General features: G+C 33.9%; 1 protein-coding gene across 20 annotated transcripts in view; it reads left to right on the top strand.

The window, feature by feature from the left end:
* Window positions 1-22252, top strand: part of LOC143249158 (alpha-1,3-mannosyl-glycoprotein 2-beta-N-acetylglucosaminyltransferase-like) — a 101684-nt gene that overhangs the window by 14609 nt on the left and 64823 nt on the right. For 10 of the 20 annotated variants that reach the window (XR_013027608.1, XM_076498578.1, XM_076498580.1 and 7 more), the window contains one exon: window positions 9730-9984. The exons of 7 other annotated variants lie outside the window; for them this stretch is intronic. Coding sequence is in view for 12 of the 13 variants with exons in the window: in XM_076498578.1 (XP_076354693.1) it covers window positions 9781-9984 (204 nt within the window). In the remaining variant the exon portion in view is untranslated. Of the gene's footprint in view, window positions 1-3775; window positions 3804-7606; window positions 7782-9729; window positions 9985-22252 lie in introns of all 20 variants that reach the window. 3 more of the 20 variants (XM_076498581.1, XM_076498583.1, XM_076498584.1) reach the window with 3 other exon arrangements.

The following is a 22252-nucleotide window of genomic DNA, read 5'->3' as shown; positions in this document are numbered from 1 at the left end:
TAATTCCAGAAAGGTTCAGGATATTTTGTTTATCCATTTAGTCAACTGATTTTTCCATTGATAACAAAACATGAAAATATGGTTGCAATAGTACCATTATTATACAGAAGAAGGGGGCTAAAATAATGTATAATAAAATCACTAGTTTTAGTTCCTTATGAATCTATTGGGATAATTAAGCACAAAAAGGTAGTGATGGAGTTGAAACGTGCACAATGAATTACAGGTGATTTCCATTGAAATTTTCAAGTTAAAAATGGCATTTCTGGAATTAAGAGAAAGAAGAATAGTATAAAGGCTCCTTTACTGTCATCATAGTGTAATCCATATAGACTTCATTGGGCTATATTTTCATTATAATTATTATTATTATTACTTGTTTTAGAAGTTGTGTGCTGAGTTTCTTTCATTGACAACTGTTGAAATAACTCTTAAATCATCAGTTTATAGAAAGAACACCCCTCCCCTTCCACCCACCACCACACGCACACACCGTTGACCATTCTGGGCTCAGTATTAAAAGATACTGGATTGTCTCTTGTGCATTTCTTAAAATAAATATTTAAAATATTATTTAACATTCATTCTGATATTTTTGTTATGACTTCTGTGCTTTATTAATTAATTTAGACTTCTGTGCTTTACTAATTAATTTAGACTTCTGAAGAATATTTTTCTTAGTATCTTTGTATGATTATTGGAAATTTTGACCTCAGTGGTTCACTTGTTCTGGTAACTTAACCAATCCAATATCATAATCAGTGTTCCATTAGTTCCATTCAAACTGAACCTGAACTTCTTCACTGATGCTTTCAACTCTGATTGGTGATCATCTCTGAATGGCCATTTCACATCTGGCACACAGACTCAGGACAGTTGCTTCTTTATACCATTGCATTCAAACTTCCAGTAGTCTGTTGGGCATGCTCCCATTTTGTACCCCTCGTTGTTGATCATTTTGTTATGTTCCACTCCAGTAACTTATTTTTTTTTATATTGACTACAAAAGGTGAACTCAATTCAGGATCTCTTGTTTTCAAACCATGCACCTTCCTTATTGGACCAATACTCAGTGGCTTGTCACATTACTTGCCACGTCAGTTACTTTGAACATGGTGCAAACTTTCTCCTTTGGATAGACTATGTTCTGTACACAGTATAGTGTTTTCACCTCAGGTTCTCTGTTGGTAGTGCTCTCTCTTGTGGGCTCCACTCCTAAATGCTTTGTCAGCCCTCTCAAGTTCTTTTTCCTGATTAGCTGTTCCCCATCCCTTTGCTCTTGCTATCAGTGATTTAAGCAGTGACTGGTCTCATCCTCTTTCCATGTATACCCACCTCTGTTATTTACCTCAGTTTCTGGTCTTGATTCAAGATAATCCTTGTTGTCTTCTTGGTAGTACCCCTCTGGTTAGGTCAGTTGTGGTTACCTCTTCTATGCCATTCTCTCTTCTCCTGCTTTAACCTGACACATCACCCTTCTGTCATGCGATTTTGCCCCTCCATTTTCACGTGTGTGATTTATTCTGTCCCTTGGCCATTGAATTAGACTTTTCTGTGAGATATCCCTTTTCTTTTGCCATTTCTATTGTCCTCCTACTTTGGTCTATCCATTGTCACTTGCCTCCTGACTTTTCTACTTTTGACCATCATCTTCCTTTTATCTGGAATTTTGACAGTAGACCAACTATCTTCACCATTATTTGTTATTGGTTAGCCTTGTCAAAAACATTTCAGTTTTCTAGATACCAGAAGATTTTTTCCTATGCAGTTTTTCCACCTTGTTTTGGTCCTTCCTTATCCACAAATCCATTTTTCCCTGTTCTCAGGTGCAACTGGGACCTCTGTGTGATCCTGCATGCCCTTACCTCTGTGCACCTTTTGGGTTGTTGGAAACTGCAACTTTACTCTTTTGCCCCCAGTAGTTTGAAGTATTAAAAAATACTTCATTGAAAAATCTGTTTACTGAAGTCTACCAAATTTTGTGAAGATACCCTTAATATGTTAGAAGTTAGATGAGGAAAATATCTTTTCTTTCACTTTTCTTCTTCTTACCATTGTTCATAAGTGCTTCTGTGAAGGGTATTCCTTTTGTGTGAAACCAGAATTAGAAATCAGCTGTGTATAACATACCTGCTTAGACACTCAAAGTTGATTAATGGGGTTATAACATACTTTGAGAAAAGTTATCAGAGGGAATCTGGAAGCTAGTTACTTTTCATTTGGAAAACAAGTTATTCTTGATTATTGATAGCCAGTTTATTTTATTTTAATACTTTGACATCTAACTGATTTTGGCATAAATAGAAGATACTTGAATTCTGATCTTGATGTTTCAACTTTTGTTGGAAGTTGCATCTTATGCTAGTATTTATTATATACTGATGTCCTTGACATATAATACCTTCAAACATTGAACTTGATAATTGAATGCTCCTGTGTTTGTATTCAAACCTTCTGGAATAAAACTGATATAAAATACTTGAGTACTTGCATAAATAGTTTATATTCCAGTTTTTAAGATCTAGATCTGTTGCTTTATTGCAAAGAGTAGTTAAAAGATACAATGTTTTAATGACTTTTGTTCATGGAATTTAATATTGTAATTTTATTATGGCCTTTAACAATATCATTTAACAGCGTCTTTCATAACAATGGCAAGATCTAGGTTGTTGTCATTTATAGATGTGCAGAATTCATATCACATGATGCCTAGAATGAGATTTGTCTGAGGAAAATTTTTACCACTTTATTTTCCTATCAGATTAATTTGTTTTTCTATACATCATTTTATAGCTAGAAAAATACTTCTTGTAGATTTTTAGGGTGCCACAAAAGTAACTGAAAATTCTGAATTTTCAGTCTAGCACATATACATACAAACTTTTAAAAATGTGTACCTATAACTTCAAAATTCAGTTGCTTAATCTCATTCACACAATTAGAGTTGTTGCTCATCAAATTGATGATAAAATATTAGACCACTACAATATTCGTTGCACCTCAGCTAGCCTGACGAGTCTTAGTTTTGGGGGGAGAAAGGCACTATTGGCACTTGATATGGGAAATATAGTGTACTTTAAGTGCTATTAAATCTTTGTTTTTACTCATACAGTTTTATAAGTACTAATGTAGTTTTTTCCTGTTGATGCTGTGATTGTTTGGCTGTATCTGGGAACAAGATGACCAACTTGCTGACTTATCAGTTCTAAATAATAGTAAAGTTAAACTAAACAGTAATAAATAAATATTTGGTGTTAAAATAAATAAATAGTATTGTATTATTAAGTCTTACCATTATTCTGATGTGTAAATAACTCAGATAAAATTGATAATTATACTTCACTGGGTAACATGTATGTTAATATTTTACTTTAAAAGTAAATATTAAAATACACAGTTAAATGTCTGTTTCTGTGTTTCACGTGGTATGTCGAAGGTAGCACTGGTTCATATTAGATTTTTATGATGTTAAAAATTGTCTTATAGAAGTGTATAATGATTTACTCACCAAAAGAAAATTGCTTTTCATATTATGATTTAAACATAAAGTTTGTGATGAATTTTTTGCATCCAATCATACATCCAAGTAAAAAAAAAGTAAAACTGCATATAACAACGAGTGGTAGTGAGATATGGAACATATTGTGTTCTGTTACTATGACTAGAGACATTTTTACTTTAAAATATCACTTGTACAAAAGTATAAGTGGTATCATTTTAAAATGAAAATTATGAAAGTATGAATGGTATAGTTTTTCATTATTTTTTTTTGCAGTTTTGCTGGTGTGATCATGCAATAGTTGGTATGTACATGTATAATAATCATATTTTTACATTATTGTCTCATCTGGGTTACGCCATGACTTTATGCCTTTAAAAACCCATAAAATACAAAAACCTGCATGAAGAGCATAGTTGAAAATTGTGACATACCTACCCCATTCTTGAGAAAATGACATTGTATTGACTGATATTGATAAATGTGAACAAAAAGACCTATATGTATAGTGTTTTGTCTAAAAAAACATACATTTCTTAAAATTGAAATAAATGATAAAGGTAGATTTCCATATAATTTATAAAGATTTTATTTACTAAGTAAAGCAATGGATTAAACAAATGAGAAATTGAAATATTGAGAAATTTGAGAAAATATGGTACTTCATTTGATATTGAAACCCTTTTGCAAAAGCAAATGTAGAATGGTTATGCAATGTTTAATCAAAAGTATATTTATTGAGTTTAGTCAGTGAAGGTAGTCAACTTTTGAATAATTTTACTTAGACTAGTATTTTAAAAACTGTAATTTACTATAACCAGTTGTGCTGAATGATTTAATTATTCTTCAAATTTTTAATTACATATTTGGTGTATAGGTGTCTTTTTATATTTCCAAGCTACTATTTATTTTCTTTAAATTAAGAATGCTATAGGTGAGGATGAAAAAAGAATCAAGAGATCTTTATATACGAATGAATCAATGTTTGTAAGCAAACTGTTATAATTTTTACAAACAGTAATAGGTGAATATTGACTGTTGTTTAAGGATAGTGTTCAAATGAGGAGTAAGGAAATGTTCTTTGACATAAGACATTTACAAATGAGAAATTGGGATTATTTTGATGGAATCATATCTGCTGGAGCAAGAACATTTTATCTGGTATTATTATTGCATATTAGAGTATACAATATAACTAAGCTGTTAAAATTTCAGTTATATGCATATATCTAGTAAATTATGAACAATCCATAATAAAAAGATCTGGTATCAATACTTTCATTATGCAAGGTTGATCAATTTGTTGTGGAATTCTTTAGTTGATGTTTATATTAGCTAAGGAATAATGAAACTACTTTGTAGAAGAATAAATAGAAATGATTATTTGAAGGAATAAAAAAGTGCTCTGAACAAGTAAGTATAAAACTGGTGATTGTAATAGTTGAATATAAAACTAGTATTTTAAATGAGTGAATATAAACTGGTGATGTGAAAAAAATGCAAAACTGTTGTCTAAATAAGTTAATATATAATTATTGTTATAAATGAATAAACATAAAACTGTTGAAGCTTCCTCTGAATTTATAAATATAAAACTGGTAATTTTATGGCATGAATAAAACTTTTAATGAATAATTTAGCGCTCCCTTCTCCTTTTAGAAACTGAATCAGTAAGTTCTCTTTGCCAGTAAACAATAAGTTAAATATTAATTTTTCCGTCTTTTTTGATATATTTTAATATCTTAATTTTTTACTGTCATTCCTTTTGCTTTGTGCTGCTGTTTTATTTTATTGGTATATTTGTTTTGGTTTTGCAAATTTAATCAGTTCAGTTTTTTCTGTCTGTGCAGTTAGTTATATTTTACACATTTATCTGTTTATATATATATATATATATATATATATATACACACACAGAAAAAGAAAGGTTGAACAGCATATAATAATGGAATTTAATATAAATTTGGAAAATGCTTGTCAAAACTCAAAACTAACAATGACTAACTTGAAGCAGCTGAATTTGTTTCAGTTAGTCTAGTTTATACTTCATTGATATTGCTGAAGGAAAGGGATGGATAATAAATTATTATTAAACTATTCAAGTAAGGATTTTAAAATTCTTGTTACCTTGTAATAGTTATTTATAGGAAGAGATTGGAAGTTTTACAGTTGTAGATATTAGTGTTTTATTTGTTAACAAATATTTCTACCCACAACCAGATGCAGATAGTGAGTAGTAGTGGAGTTTGGACATTATAGATTCCAGCACTCAAATTCTAGCCTCATTTGATTTTCCTTGAAAGCTGTATTGTTTTTCATCTGCGTTTCTTGGTTATATACTGATTTGAGATATTCCCAATTCATTTAAGAGCTGTTGTCACAGAAATTCTTCCTTCAGAAATTAATTTATTATTTTTGAACAAATGGTATTATTTTAAAATTTCATTTGGTTTTTATTATTTTCAAGGTTATGGATCACTTTTTTATTGTTTTTGGGTTCTGTTTCTGTTAAGTATTAAAGTAATTTGAATCATTTTTTTTTTAGTAAAAAGATTTGTTGAAGATTGTGATCCTGTAAAGGTTACTAATTAACCTTGTAGTAATGGTAATTTAACTGGTTTCTGAGGTAATAACATTATTACAGGTATTTTAAAAGTTATTAAAGATGAACCACCTTTGAGTATTTTTACAAAAAAAGGTAAATTTATCATTTATAAGAAAGACAAAATTAAAATACTAAAATGTTTAGAAAAAAACATTGATAATTATAAAAATTAATAAAAAATGTTTTATCCACCTTGTTTCTTTACCTGAATAAAAATTTGTTTTTAAAATTGCAAAAAGCTTATATTTATATAAATTTAATGTATTTAAAATATATATTAAATTTAAAGGTAAAGTTAAAGGAACTAAAACAAGTTTATTACCACAATTGCTAAAGCAAATTGTAATTTTGGATTTGTGTAAAATTTTATGCACAAGTTTTAATTAATTAAATTAATACAATTAAAATACTTACAAAAAGATACAAATAAAAATACTAATATTACAAAATTACAGAATACTATAAAAATAGAATATAATTAATGATTCCACAAATTTAATTTCTCCTGTATGTAACTCCAAAAATTATATAAAACACCTATTAAATTTAGGTTTATAAATTCATTTAAATACTGTTACCAAACTTATCTCTGTTGTGTTTTGTGGAACTCAGGATATGTTTATTCAATAAAATAAAATCATTATCAGAAAATGACTGATGTATTGTTTTTAATATACCCAAAATAATAAACAGTTTTGTAATGTATAATTGCTTTAAATTCTCTTGAATTGGCAGTTTGTATTCTAAAACATATTTCTACTTTATGTACTGAAATAGATTTGAAAGACTTGATAAGAGTATGTAATAGTTCATGGTGAGCATTCAAGATTGTAAAGAAACACAGCCCTATAAAAACTGACAGTTTAAATGATTGATTTTTTTTCATGCAAATATAGTTATTTCTAAATAGTTTCACTAGGATTCTGTATAAAAATATACTTAATATTTATATTTATAACTATTGTTTTTAGTGAAGAAACTTTTAAAGAGGTAAGTGGTATTCCTGTAGGAGACAATTTTTCATCGAATAATTTGTTTCTTCTATCAAAATATGTTTTGAGCAGTTTATAACACCTGGCTTACATGCTCTTACTTTCCATTATATTGATGATTTAATTTCTACTAATAATTTAAATTTTGATCTCTAGAATGTATCCATCAAAACTTGCATAATAAAATACCAATGCCAATTACAGAGCACACTATTTAGATTCTGATATAGTTTTCATAAGTCTGCTGTTTTTAATGAAAGAGCAAATTTTTCATGCCCTTGGTTTACCTTTCCCAAATAGCAGGTTTTTTTATGTTCTGTTGAAAGGAAAAATTATATTTACCAACTAAAACAGTATGTAACTATTTGTATTAATAAAATTTTATTTATACTTGTTAGTAGTAAAGTTATTTTTTAATGGTTATAGAATGTTTAAATTCATTTGCAATAAATATTAAAACTTATTAAATAGTAAGTTCTTTATAGACATTATGGTTACTTATATTTTCAGTATGGGATCCCTGAGAATAATTAGTATTTGAAGGTCATCTAAATAATATAAATACTAGCTTTAACTAATTCTACCTTTTTGAGTGGTGACACATTCAGCATGCCAGGCCTGGAAAGGCCAGCTTGAAGTAACTAAATTTGCCTCATCTGTTTCAGTTTATGCTTGAATGATATTGGTAAGTGAGAATTATTATTGAACTATTTAAATAAGTGTTTCAAGTTATCTTATAATAGTCTGAGTGAAGGCTGGTTATTTCATAGTTGTAGATATTAAGAGTGTTTTTAATTAATAGATATATTTCTACTGTTGTTTTAAGTTTAACATCATTTTAATCACGTTGAATTAATATTTTACTAAGAGTAGCTACAATATGCACAATTGGCTGCAGCTGATAATTGATAGTGGGGTTTGAGATGTTTTAGGCTCAAGTATCAAATTTGGCCCTTGTTTGATTTTTCTTGCTGGTTGTCTTGCTTTCTCATGTGTGATTTAGGATCAATCTGATACATGGAATATTTTTAGTGCTTTTAGAAGCTATTGCTGCAGACATTTTTCTTTAAAAATTATACTTGTATCTTCTTAAATATTACAGCTTAATTGTCCTGTTTTGTGTTCGTTAATAGGTTGATAGACAATTTTTGGTGGGTCATGTTTGGATTTGGATTCTTTTTATTCCAATCAATCTAATATTTTGAGTTATGAAAAGCATTTTTAAAATCTGACTTAAATGTTACCTTTGAGAATTTGTTTTGGATGCTCATATTTTTCATCTTTATATATATATTTCTGAATTTCTTTCCATGTACTTTTGATATAGAAAAAAAAAAGACTATTTGCATTTGTAGAGATATTTAGTTATGGAAAAAGTATAAAAAAGACAATTTCAATATCTAAAACTTCTGTAATGATGTTGCCGGCACACACCAAAAATATTAGCTATAACCATTATCTACCACATTTTTTGCTGTGGTTTATTTGTCCTTAAGTACAAAACTGCACAATCAAATTAACTCACCATGACAATTTGCCCCTGATTTTTTTTTTTATAAGCTCCAAAGCTTATTGCTGAATCATAGTAGTGGGGAATATTTTTTCTCAGTATATATGATATGTCAGCCTTCATATATAAAATACAGCATGATGAAGAGAAAACAATGCATTGTTCTAACCTAGAAACACCAAAGACAACTCATGCAAGTGCAGCATTAATGAAAAAATCCATTCATACCTAGTATATTATTGTGTAATTTTGTAAATTTATATTTGTGTACAGAGTATTGCACTTGAAATGTGTAGAAACATACTTTAATTATTTGGAGCCAATTGTAAACATGTGTATTTAAGTATGTTAGAAATTTTTTTGTTCACATACTCTGAAATAATTTATCAGAAGGATGAGTAATAATTCATAAGTTTGTTGAACTTGTAAGGAAACTTATTTTTTCCTTTTATTGAAGCTATTTTCTTCATAAATTTTTCTTTACAGTAGCATGAATAGAGAAACAATTTGTATTGCTTTTTCTTGGAAAATGAGATTACATCATTCTTTAAGCTGGTGTATCAGTTAATTTAGCTTTTAAAAGAAGTTCACATTTGTCCTTTATTTTAGGGTGGTCTAAAATATGATTCAAGCAGTATATTAGGTGGGTATTCAAACACTTTGTTTTTCTGGTTGAGTACTTTGCTGGATATTCACTGAAGCAATAAAATTTTATTGTGTGACCTTTATTAGCACACAGCTCTGCACATTCAATCTTAAGTGAAGTATAAAAATATAATAGCAAGATTAATGTTCTAATGCATATTACGCAGTTAAAAAAGGATATTTGTTCTTTTGGTTACTGTCCCGTGTACTCTGCTGATGTAGAAAGTCTTTCTGCAGAGAAGGTACATATTATAGCCAGTTGCTTTAGAGAATCATGGGGGTTCTTGTACTATTTAAAAGGTTTTGCTGTTCAGAGTTCTTATGAGCCCTCAGCAGATCACCTTCTTAACAAAGTTTCTCAATATTGAATCTAGAGATGGTAAAGGAGTTAGAAACTGTTATTAACATTGGCTTCATTATGTCCTGGTTGTTTAGAAGTTATTCAAACCATATTATGAATTTCACCATCATTTTACAGAATTGTTCTTGAAGCTGTTAGAGGTGTATAACATTCAGACAGCCCAACAAGATGGGAACATTGTTCAGTACCTGTTCGTGTAACATTCTAGCTCAGCTTATGACAGTGAGACTCAGATTTTTTATGTGCTCCATCTATGTGATGTGTATAATTTCCTTCTACTTCTTGGTTGTTCAGCAGCTATACAAGCATCAATTAAAAAAAGAAGCACCTTGGTTGATGGGTCTTGTAAATGAAACACAACCAATACAGCAGGTATGTATGGGGATTATGTGATACAAAATTTAATTTAGTTAATTTGATGAAATATTTCACTAGGATATTAAATTGTTTAATAATTTTATTTATACATACATACATATAACTGTATTTTAATACAGAAGATAAAGTTTACACCTGTCTACTTATCTTAAATTGTTTTGTAATTCATTTATACAAATCAGTTAATGTTAATATTCCAGAATGTTTTTTACTTTGTGTAAGAGACTGTAACAATATTTTTAGAAATATTGATAAGATTAACTTCCCTAACATTTGAATTATTGAGGCAAAGTGGAGAATAAAGACATTAATTATAATTTCCAACAATTAGTGGTAATGGAATACAGCTATGCTCATTTTTGGTTTAATGTAAACTACTATTCTTCTTCACATAAAATCTGCTTGTAAATTACAGCAGTACAGGTACTTGTATTTCAATAGATTGTAGATCTGATACACCTTTCTTCTGATATAATTTTAAAAGCTGACTTCTAGCAGTTAACTATGGTCAGAATTGTATGTTATACATGAACCAGGCTATTGCAACTTTGGTTACATTTTTTGTAAATGTTAGTGTTAAAACAATGAGCTGTTTGGAAACTTTATACATAAACTCATTTATACACTAAATTTTATTAAGTGCACAATGCAACAACAGGATTTAAATATTTATTTTGCTGTAGTTTCAGACATAATAACTTATTAAATATTTTTACATAGCATTTCATGTTTTTTTGAGAAATATATCAAACAAAAATCAAAATGTATTTTTTCAGCATTTTTAAAAATGAAGCCCTGAAATAATATTTGTGGAATATACACAGTCTTGATAGATGATGCCATTGGAAGTTGTCAGACATATGACTAATATGTCCAGTTAATTATAAAAAGAAATCAGTTTAGAAGGCCTATATATGGGGTTTCACTATTAGTTTTACACTTCAAACAGAATAAATTACAATGCTGTAAATTATAAAATGTTTATAATTTGAGGAAACGTGGTGTTGTTGAACTGCAATTTGATACATAACCTCAACACCCATACAGGTTTCTGGATTCAGATTCAGTGTTGTCCTCCATATGTGTTAACTTTTTTGATCTCCACTTTTTTGAGGATCCCACCAAAACTCGTGTTTCCATATGCCATTGCTGCATTTTTACATTCAACTGAATATGTAACCAGCCCCATCAGTAGGAGCGTGACACATCCTTCTGATTGTTCAGTCATCACTTCTCGATTTGGCACTCGTGGGTAAAGGTGCTTTTTTCTTTTTTCTTGCTTGTGAACTTTTGAGATAGGTATTTGTTGTGAAAGTATCTACAGAAACACCAACTATTCTGGAAATATAAAATTTGATTTTTATTTCCAACACATTTTCTCCTGCAGATATTGTGTGGTCTTATATTTTCTCAGTATTGATTCATAAATGACAGTGACTTCCACTTTGTCTGAATGTAGGACAACAAGACATTGTTCACACTAGACTAACAATTAAAGTAGTATCTGATTTGTCTTTGTTGAGGAGGTGATGTAAGAGTTTTTCATGTTGCCTGGACAATCTTTCGAACCTATGTTTGTCATTGGTGACAAAGAAGAATTAGACAGTTTTTGCCACTAACTACCTTTGCTAAATCTTCTATTTATGTTGTCATTGATATTCCTAGTTTTGTTTTTAATTTTTACACATTTTCTCATGTATGTTACTTTGTTTCTCCCACCTTTGCCTCTTATTTTATTTCCTGCTTTTTCTGTTTTTGTTTTTTTCCTTTTAATCAGATATAGAAATGTATTCCTTATATTTGATTATTTTTACCTCAGCCTTGCTCAGGGATAGTAGGAACCCATTTAGCTCAGTTTTCACATTTTTGGCTGATTGTCAGAGAAACTTAGTCTTTATTTTTATGATCCTCCTTCCCTGTGTGCTGTTCCTTTTATTCTCCTCCTCAGGATTATGTTTCTTGATACAATATGTCAGAGGCAGTGTCTATTGGCCAGAGTTGCTGTTGTATAGTTTTTTCATTCTTTTCCAGGAACTTGTTCCCATCTGTTGGACATTCCCAAGAAAAGTAGGGATTGGCTTTTGGTCATAGCTCTTTAGCATCCCAGTTGGTTTCTCAATCCACTTTATATATCCCATGGAGACTTTTCTTATCCTACAGTGGGCTTTTGTTCAGAATCTTTGGATGATCAGATTGTCTCAGATGTTTATTTTCATATTCCCATTTCCTCTTCTTCCAGACTTTTAGCTTGTTCATCAAGTTTGTTTATTAATTCCAAGCTCCCCTTTATGGCCTTGTTGCTGCCCAATATATATTGTTTTTCCTCATTTAAATGCATGGCTGGTGATTGTGGTTCCACCCTTATATGGCCAATCCTATCTGGCCTTCTACAGCTATACTGTTTTTCTCCTTCAAGAGAAAAATTCTGTCTTGGTTGGTTACTGAAGCCAGAGATATTTCATCTCACATAAATTCCATATTTGGTTCTTTTGGATGTGTTATTTCTGTTCTATCCTCCTCTTTTTTTTCTTTTGGGAACTTGGGCTTCCTAGAAATTTCATATTTTCTTGGGTAATGCTCCATTTACAGTGGACTGTGCACAATCAACGGACTCTCTCACTGGATGCTTTGTTCCCCTTCATTCATCTTTGTTCTTCCATGCATATTGATATCACCTGATGGTTCAAAACAACATAGATAAATACTTAACCCTTTCACACTTTGCATCCATACTACCCACTTTGCTTACTCTTGAAGAGATGATTGGACAGTCAGTATAGAGAGAGTCAGCTTTGTGTTATACATCTGTTGGTGGAAGGCTATCATATACGTTTTTGTCTCTAAAAATGCAGCAGTATCATGTACAAAGCAACTCAAGGGTAGTGGTGAGAGAAGAAAAGGTTGTATATAGAAGGCATCATTTAATTGATAAAAGCTACATTTTGTAAAATGTTAACTTTTGCTGATGATAATGGACTTCAATTTGGCAATTAACAGCTTTGGCAATGTGCAACAGTTGTTCATCCTTAACTAATTTTCACAAAGGTGTCAGTTCTCATAGTAATATTACCTTTTATAGAAGTATACAGTGTTATCCAAAAGGAGTATGATTTTTTTCATCGAAATAGATAACCACCTGATAATGGAGCTTGTATGTTTTTTTTCTGAATGATAAATAGCTACTTATTCTTTGCTGTAATATTCTTCAAAAGAAAAGAAACTTTTAAAAAGGTTTAAATATGCAGCTTATTTGTTTCTATAGATACACTATATAGGATTACAAATAATGCACTTAACCTTTTGAGATTATTATCTTGCTTATGTTAACATTATTGCTGTTTATTTATGGGGCATGTAAAACTTTAATATTTCAGAGGTAACAGTATGATCAACATTTCACCAACTTTACAATTAATAAAATTACTGTCACATTCTTTCCTTTCATGTTATTTCTTCATGTAAGAGGAAATAACTGCATATAAACTATTAGACACAGGTCACAAGAATTTTCACTGAGTTAACCTAAAAAGAACATTTTAATCTTCAAAACCACCTTATATACCAAAGTATCTAAAAATGGTAAACTGGTTTTATATCAACATTTAATTGTACACTTTATAGTGTGGTGTTTAATGCATACAAATGTTACAGGAATCACTCAGCATGATTTAGTAATTGAAAAATAGTAAACTTTCAACATATCTACACTGAAATTCAGTAGCAGGTCCCCTCGGTGTGGATTCCTGTACGTGGTGAGGGGACCTCCCAGGGAAGGTTCTGTTCTATCTGGTTACCTTCTCTGGGATCTAAACATCCACCCACGTGTTTGCCGTGCGTGGCGACCCATGAAGGGCAGGAGAGGATCCTGGTGGTTGAGGGTCCAACCCTAACACACCACTTTGGCCTCGAATTCCTGTAGACAGGCGGCCTTTGGGTGGCCCCCCTTGGGTCAATCGGCTGGTCCACTTGGGCTAGAGTCAACCAAGTACCAGTGTTGGAAGTTCTCAACGGGTGTTGTGGACATTGTGCCTGATGCTGGTGTTTGGGTATAGTGCTCACAAAACCCTGGCGTTGCTGCATTGTTCTTGCGTGACTTTGTAGTGCGTCCCCTCGTAGGGCTCCATGGTGGGTGGGGTCAGTGGGTACCGAAATTTTTCCTTTTTCCTATGGATCCTCTAAAAATTTAAATAAAATTGTAAAAAAACAGTCAATGGGTAGCGACCACGCCTTGAATACTCAGAACAGCAATCTTCAACATCAGTAACACACGCATCCTCATTTTCTTATATTACATTCTCTTTGGGAAAAACCTTTAGGGCAAATGTCCCCTTTTTTTATTCAAAAGGGACTAGAGGGACTTGCTGGCTCTCCAAAATCAGTAAAGAAACTTCGATCTGGTGACATATTGGTTGAAACATCCACATCCCAACACAGTGAACCCCTCTTGAATTCAAAGGCAATTGGGGATATACCTATTGAGATTGCACCACATGCTACCTTGAATTCTTCACGAGGAGTTATTGTTGAAAGGGATTTGAAGAACGTTCCCGAGTCAGAGATTCTCGCTGGTCTTTCCACTCAAGGAGTTTCCGCAGTGAGGCGCATCTCCACTCGCAAAGATGGAGTTGCACTGCCCACAAATACCCTCGTTTTAACATTTACTTCACCAGGTGCACCTGCCACCATCAAGGCAGGTTATCTCATTTGCAGGGTAGGCCATACATACCAAACCCTCTTCGATGTTTCCAATGTCAGAGATTCGGCCGCTCAAAGACATCTTGTCATGGTTCCCTGACATGTGCTCGTTGTGCAGGCTAGGACCACGATGCCTATGACTGTGACATGAACCCACATTGCGTAAACTGCAATGGTTCTCACCCCTCTTACTTTCATTCTTGCCCAAAATGGTTGGAGGAAAAAGAGGTGCAGCATTTGAAAACGACACATAACATTAGTTATCCTGAGGCTCGGAAATTGCTGTCCACAACTCCATCTCGGACATATGCTGCTGCACTTCATTCCACAATTACAGTGGGAGTGCAGACAGATTTCTCTGTGCCAAGAGAATCGTTTTCAAAACAAATGAAAAGCCTTTTGACTTTCGTGGTTAAAAAGGTTGATGAATCGACTTCCACACCCATCTCTGTTCCTCCCATACCTTCCAACAAACCTCAAGATCCACGTCCTTCAGTTTCAAATACAGGCATTTCTTCTGATACATCTTTTTCTCCCACCACAAGAGACAAAACAATTATTCGTTCGCATCCTCAGTCACTGGATTCCCCTTCCAATAACAAAAACCTGCCCACCCGACCCAGAGCAGGATCCATGGAGGTTGATAGACCTCCTCCGACTAAAGACAGTAAAGAAAAAAGACGTGGTCGTAAACCGAAGGGTTCTCCAGCCACTTCACCTACCCGTTCTTAAAAATGGCCACCTTTTTACAATGGAACTGTTGAGGTTTACGCTCTAATCTGGATGATATCAAACGCTGATTGCTTCCTACCATCCTGTTTGTCTTTCTTTACAAGAAACATTTCTCAAAACTGCTGATACTGTCTCCATTCGGCAGTTTTCTCTGTACAGAAATGACAGGTTGTGTGATGGTCGAGTACATGGAGGGTGGCACTGTTGGTTGATCAACACGCGCCCACCCTGTCTTTGTCACTCAACACACCCTTGGAGGCTGTAGCCATCCGTGTTTCCTTGGGTCATACCATCACTGTTTGTTCTCCGTACCTGTCCCTGGAGAGACATATGATCAATCAGATCTTGATGCTCTTGTTGAACAATTGCCATCTCCATTTCTAATCCTAGGGGATTTTAATGGACATCATCCCCTCTGGGGAAGTGCTATTATTGATGGGAGGGGCCGATCTGTAGAGTGGATGCTCTCTGATCACAATCTTTCTCTTTTCAATACTGGTTCTTCCACTTACTTTCATGCACCTAGTCAGTCCTTTACTGCTATTGATCTCTCAATTTGCTCCCCTTCATTATTCTCCCATTTTCATGGAGGGTTGACAGTAATCCACTAGGCAGTGATCATTTTCCGATCCGTTTGAGAGAGACTGGCCGTGGTCGATGCCACCCTACCCGCGTGCCCGGTGGAAGCTGGATCAGGCAGACTGGTCCACTTTCACTGCTCGCAGAACTTGATCCTGACATCGTAAATCAGCCATCAATAGACGACTGTGTAGCAGCGGTAACTGACTGTATTACACATGCAGCTGCTCAGTGTATTCCTAAAACCTCGACACGTTTTCTACGATATCCTTGTCCGTGGTGGAATCCTGTTGCCACTTAGCACGGAAGGCTCAAAAACAGGCCTGTGATACTTTTCGTAGATATCCCACACTTTCAAACCGGGTTGCTTTCCAACGGGCCCGTGCACATGCTAGGTGGGTAAGACGTCAAAGTCAGAAGGAATCTTGGATTAAGTTCACAACCAGCATATCTTCTACCACCAGTTCAAGATCATATGGGACAGGATTCAAAGGTTAATGGACACTACAATTCTATCCCCCTCTCGATCTTACTCTCTGATGGTCAGGAGGTGACTGATGTTCGGAACATCGCTAACACTCTAGGTGAAAGCTTTTGCTGGGTATCTAGCACTTCTGCTTGTTCCTCCACCTTCCTGGCCATCAAGACTCGGGCAGAGCGATCACTTCTTTCCTTTTCGAACTGACTGTTTCTTTGACTATAATTGTCCCTTTACCCTGGTGGAACTAAAAATGGCCCTTCATTGGTCTGCCAGTACATCTGTTGGACCTGATGATATTCATTATGACATGCTGCACCATCTATCTCCTGCTTCTCTTGATGTCCTTTTGATTGTTTTCAACCGGATCTGGCAGGAGAATGTTTTTCCTGATGCCTGGCGCCAGGCTATTATTTTACCTTTCTCTAAGCCAGGGAAAGATCCCAAGATTCCTTCAAACTACCGTCAAATTGCTTTGACGAGCTGTCTCTGTAAGACATTAGAAAGGATGGTTAATGCTCATCTTGTTTGGTTCCTCGAATCAAACAACCTCCTCTCACCCACCCAGTGTGGGTTCCGTCGACAGCACTCCACCACAGACCATCTAATACGTCTTGAAACATCTATCAGAGAAGCCTTTCTCAACCGCCAACATCTTGTGTCAATATTCTTTGACATAGAGAAGGCTTACGACACAACATGGAGGTATGGCGTTTTGCGAGACCTCCATACATATGGGTTACGTGGCCATCTACCCATGTGTATTAAAAATTTTTAATGGACAGGAGATTCCAAGTTCGTGTGGGTTCGACACTTTCCCGTTCTTTTGTACAGGAACTTGGAGTCCCTCAAGGCTGTGTATTGAGTGTTACACTCTTCAGTATAAAAATAAATGCCATCACTGAACAACTCCCTCTCACTGTTGCGAATGGGCTGTATGTCGACGACTTTCACATCTCATGTCAGTCGTCAAACATGAGATATATTGAGCGGCAACTACAAACCGCCCTCAGTTGTGTACGGAAGTGGACTCTGGCAAACGGCTTTAATTTCTCTCTCTCCAAAACTGTATGCATGCACTTTCGCCGTCGACGGGGTATTCACTCTGATCCTGAACTTCATATCAGTGAAGTTTTGCTGCCAGTGGTCCCGGAGACCAAGTTCTTGGGGCTTATCTTTGATCGTAAACTGAACTTTATACCACACTTAAAGCAGCTTTGGGTCAATTGCACAAGAGCACTGAACATCCTCCGTGTTCTCTCTTTTACCAGTTGGGGGGCAGATCGCTGTTCAATGTTAAAGGTATATCGTGCTCTTATTAGATCGAAACTCGATAATGGATCAATGGTCTATGGCTCTGCCAGACCCTCAGCCTTAAAGATGCTGGACCCCATTCATCACCAAGGACTTCGATTCTGTACTGGGGCTTTCTGTACCTCTCCAGTTCAAAGTATATACATTGAATCTCATGAACCTTCTCTACACCTTCGCCGTTTGCAACTATCTTTACAATATACTTCGAAACTTCATTCCTTACCAAAGCATCCCACCTGGAAATGTGTTTTCCTTCCTCGGTGGGCAGTACTTTTTCAGAACAGACCATCTGTCATTGCTTCGTTTGGCCTTCGCATCCGGGCGCAATTGGATGAATTGGGTCTATCCTTGGATAACATTGCAGATTCCACAGGTCGGCCCTTCCCATCATGGCTTATTACAGCCCCCAAATGTCACCTTTCTTTCAGTCACCTAAAAAAGGCACATACTCCAGATTGGAAGTACCGTCTTTTATTCAATGAATATCTTTCAAACAATCATTCAGTTCCCATTTATACAGATGGTTCCAAATCAGGTAATTCAGTGGGCTCTGCTATGGTTTGATATGGGTCAGTAGTTGCGCGCAGAATCCCTTCTACAGCTTCTGTGTTCACTGCTAAACTGTATGCCATATCTCTTGCCCTGGATCATATTGTAGCTGAGCAGTACTCCAACTGCACTATTTATACTGATTCGCTTAGTTCTATACTTGCCTTGGAATCGCTACACGTTAGCTCACATCCTATTCTCGCTGATATTCGAAACCGATTGGCCCATTTTTCATTAGCAGCTACTTCAATCCAGTTTTTCTGGATACCAGGCCATGTTGGTATTCGCGGGAATGAGCTTGCAGACATGGCAGCTAAATATGTCTGCTTCAGCACCATGGACTATGGTGTTGTCTTCAAGGCTCGGCTTTTTGCCAGCTGGCCATCCACTTGGAGTGAGCAACGTGACAACAAACTTTTTCAAATCAAACCCGAAATTGACTTTGGCCATCTAGCTTTCGTAAAGTTCGAAGGAGGAAGTTGTTCTCACTAGGCTACGCATTGGTCACAGTTTTTTAACTCATCATTTTCTTTTATCTGGAACTGATGCACCAATGTGTAGTTTGTGTGACACTCAAATCACTATCAGCCACGTTTTACTTTTTTGCCATCGTTACAATTCTCAACGACGGCAATATTTTAAACATTTTTTTCCCAGGGTCAGTCTAACATTGGACAGAGTTATTGGTGATGGTGACTCTGTCCACCTTGATAATGTTTTTAATTTTTTAATGGCCATTAATGTTTTTAATCTCATTTAAGTGTTGCATATTTATTCATTACACCTTTTTAATTGTGGTTCCTTTTTTACAGTTTTAATCTCTCTCCTTCAATTTGACATTGGACAATGGCCAGAACATTAAATAACTCGACACCAGGACCGGAAAGCCAACTTCAGGTGACTAACGCTACTGTTTGAACTATCCGTTTGAACTACTCGTTAGTCGTCCTGGCGAGTTGTTATTATACTTTTGCTGCATATCATTTCACACTTTTACTACTTAACTTTTTCGTACTGGCCATATTGACTCATAACCCGGAACCAGGACTGGAAAGACCAACTTCAGGTGACTGACGGTGGTTTTTATACTTACCTGTTAGTCTTCCTGGTGGGTTATGATCATTATCATTCTGCTACAGGTAGTCCTTTACAACTTTGTTGACTGGATGGCAACATTGGTTTTTACACCATTTTTTGTTTTAATTGCAGTTTTGCTTTTATCTTCAATTACTTTTACAAATTTTACTCCATTTACTTAACTTTTATCTTTTTACTGGACGTTTGGCTACTCATTATTACGATTTTGCGGAGTGTTCTTTAAAAGTTTTATTCTTTTACATTTTGATAATAGCTGCTATGACACATAACCCGGAACCAGGACTGGAAAAGGCCAACTTCAGGTGACTGACGGTGGTTCTTGAACTTACCTGTTAGTCTTCCTGGTGGGTTATGATCATTACCTTTTTGCTAGAGTAAATACCTTACAACTTCTTATACTCTGCCTTCTATCTTAACATTGTAGACTAGGTGTCAACATTGGTTTTATACTTTTTTGTTTTACCTTCATTTCCATTTATGTCTATTACTACATTTTTTTCTTTTTTCTTTTTACATTTTTATCGAATGTCTGGTGCAGATAGCCTCGCTGCTTTGTGCCATAAAACACTTAATCAATCAATCAATAGCATGTCATTCCATCAATTTTGTTTCAAGAACAGATCAGCCATAGCAGGGGCATGGTTTTGGAATAAGTTTAAAATATAACTTGTGCTAATGCTCTTTTTTGAAGATTATTTAGTTGTTAAGATGACAAAAACATTAGTTATATGCTTGTTTTTCATTAGATCTGTATTAAAACATTTGTAGGATTGTTCTGTATTACCTGATAATAACAAAAAGTTTTCATACTCTGAAAATTATAACTTATTAATGACCATTCATTGTCTTTTCATACCTTAATAATTTTAAGGTTAAAAACTCAACTTATCATAAGAAACTTACAAAGCTCCTACTGAATTTGTAGAGCATATTGATTTAACTATCACGAAGTCAGACAAAGGAAGCAAGACAATAATTTTAATGTAAGAAATAACAGTAAATGTATAAGCCAAGGACAAAGTGAAAAACTTGACACTTGAGTGGCATAATATTGTAGTGTAATATCACTATTTATGATAAACATGTTTGTGCATAGTAATGTTCTTGTCTGTGCCATTTACTATAAACTGTACATGTCTGATTGTACAAAGATGGCATAGGATTATAATGCAGCTATAAACATTTGGATGCTTTATCAGCAGGCCTAGTTCCATCTAGGACATTCTGCATGTATTTAGAATTTACAACTCAGTTATTTGTAATTATAATTTCTTAATCTCGTGTGTGAATGAAACATGCATAAGCCTGATCAATCGATTAAGATGTAGTTATGTAAATTCAAAGATTTTGATGCTTTTATATAGAACTTAAGTGTAACGTTTGAAGCATTTGCAAAGATAATACAATGCGCTCTGTATCAGTGGCTCATTTTGTTAATGTGTTGAGTTGTTTTATATAGAAGTATGAATTTACTGCAATGTATGGCTAGTAGCTGAAAGTTTTCTACATTATTTATTTACACATATTAGAAAGTAGTGCTTTAGTGAATACTTGACTAATAAGAAAAATGTTAATGAATATTTCACTTCACAGCAGTAAACATGCTCCTTCCACGTGTTAAAAGTTGAAACAATTATCACAAATGTTGAAATCTATATTGTTGTTTATGCTGTAATAACATTTTTGTCATTTCATTAGTATGCACATCATAAGCAAATGGATGAATTGCCTTTGTTTTATATGTTATTATAAAATATCAGTAATTAGAGAATGACATGACTGATCATAGACCTTGCAAGATGAAATTTAAGAACACTGTGGCTTTTAAACAGTTGATACAATCTTCTTATCTTTATTAAACAATACATCAATAATGGTTCATACCTTCACCTATTGGTATATATTTCCATGATAACATTACAAGGATGAATCAGATTATTAGGGAATAAAACATTCTTGTCATTGAAAAGTCTAGGAAAAGTCAGAAAATTTTGCTTTGTCAAATATGTTGGATCCATATCAAAACTTTCAGTTTATGCAGAAATAAATGAAAATAAACCTTCCAACTCCAAATGTAGATTTTTTTAAACTAGTTGTATTGTCTCATATTAGAATGAAAACACTAAGTAAGGATTTGAAGTTGACTGAAGAAACCAGAATTGCACAACCCTATTCAGCCACATACCTATAAAGTACTTTGTTGTAGCCCCTGTTGACTTTTTGCCTTTAACCTGCATAATTGAAGTCTTGAATGCTGGTATCTACATGTGCAGAATCTTTGGAAAGTCTGTCAAAATGTATGATCTAAGATTAACCTGTCTTTTTTTAATAGAAACTTGTTATAATTGGAATTGCCAAGTTAGTCAATAACACTGTAACACAAAGTTTGTTCCTGGACAGTATGTGTTATTTCTTAATTGTTTGTGTTGTAAAAGTACAGGTAGTGGCCATTATTCCCTTCAAACTTTGCTTTTATAACCTGGATAATGAAATATAGAAATTAACCTATTTTTCTGTGTAAAAACAGACAAATTTGCATATTTTCATTTACATAAGGTCTGAATAAAACAACATACGAGTCAAGATTTACATGTATTTATACTAAAGTTATACAAAAATGAACAAAAATGTTTAGAAATGAGTAGTTTTTCGAGATTTGTGAGTGTATTGTAAATCACATTCACGTATCAGCCTCCAAATGTAGTTCCCCATCATGTTTTCATTATACGCTCCTTGGTAGCAGCATTCAAAGTCCAGTATATCTTGGTGGAAGCACTCGCTTTGCTCCTCTGAGTATGCTCCCATGTTCTCCTTGAA

Source organism: Tachypleus tridentatus, chromosome 4, assembly GCF_004210375.1.
Source record: "Tachypleus tridentatus isolate NWPU-2018 chromosome 4, ASM421037v1, whole genome shotgun sequence".
NCBI classification, from domain to species: Eukaryota; Metazoa; Arthropoda; class Merostomata; order Xiphosura; family Limulidae; genus Tachypleus; species Tachypleus tridentatus.
Note: the sequence above shows the minus strand (reverse complement) of the source record. Positions and strands in the feature narration are given on the sequence as shown.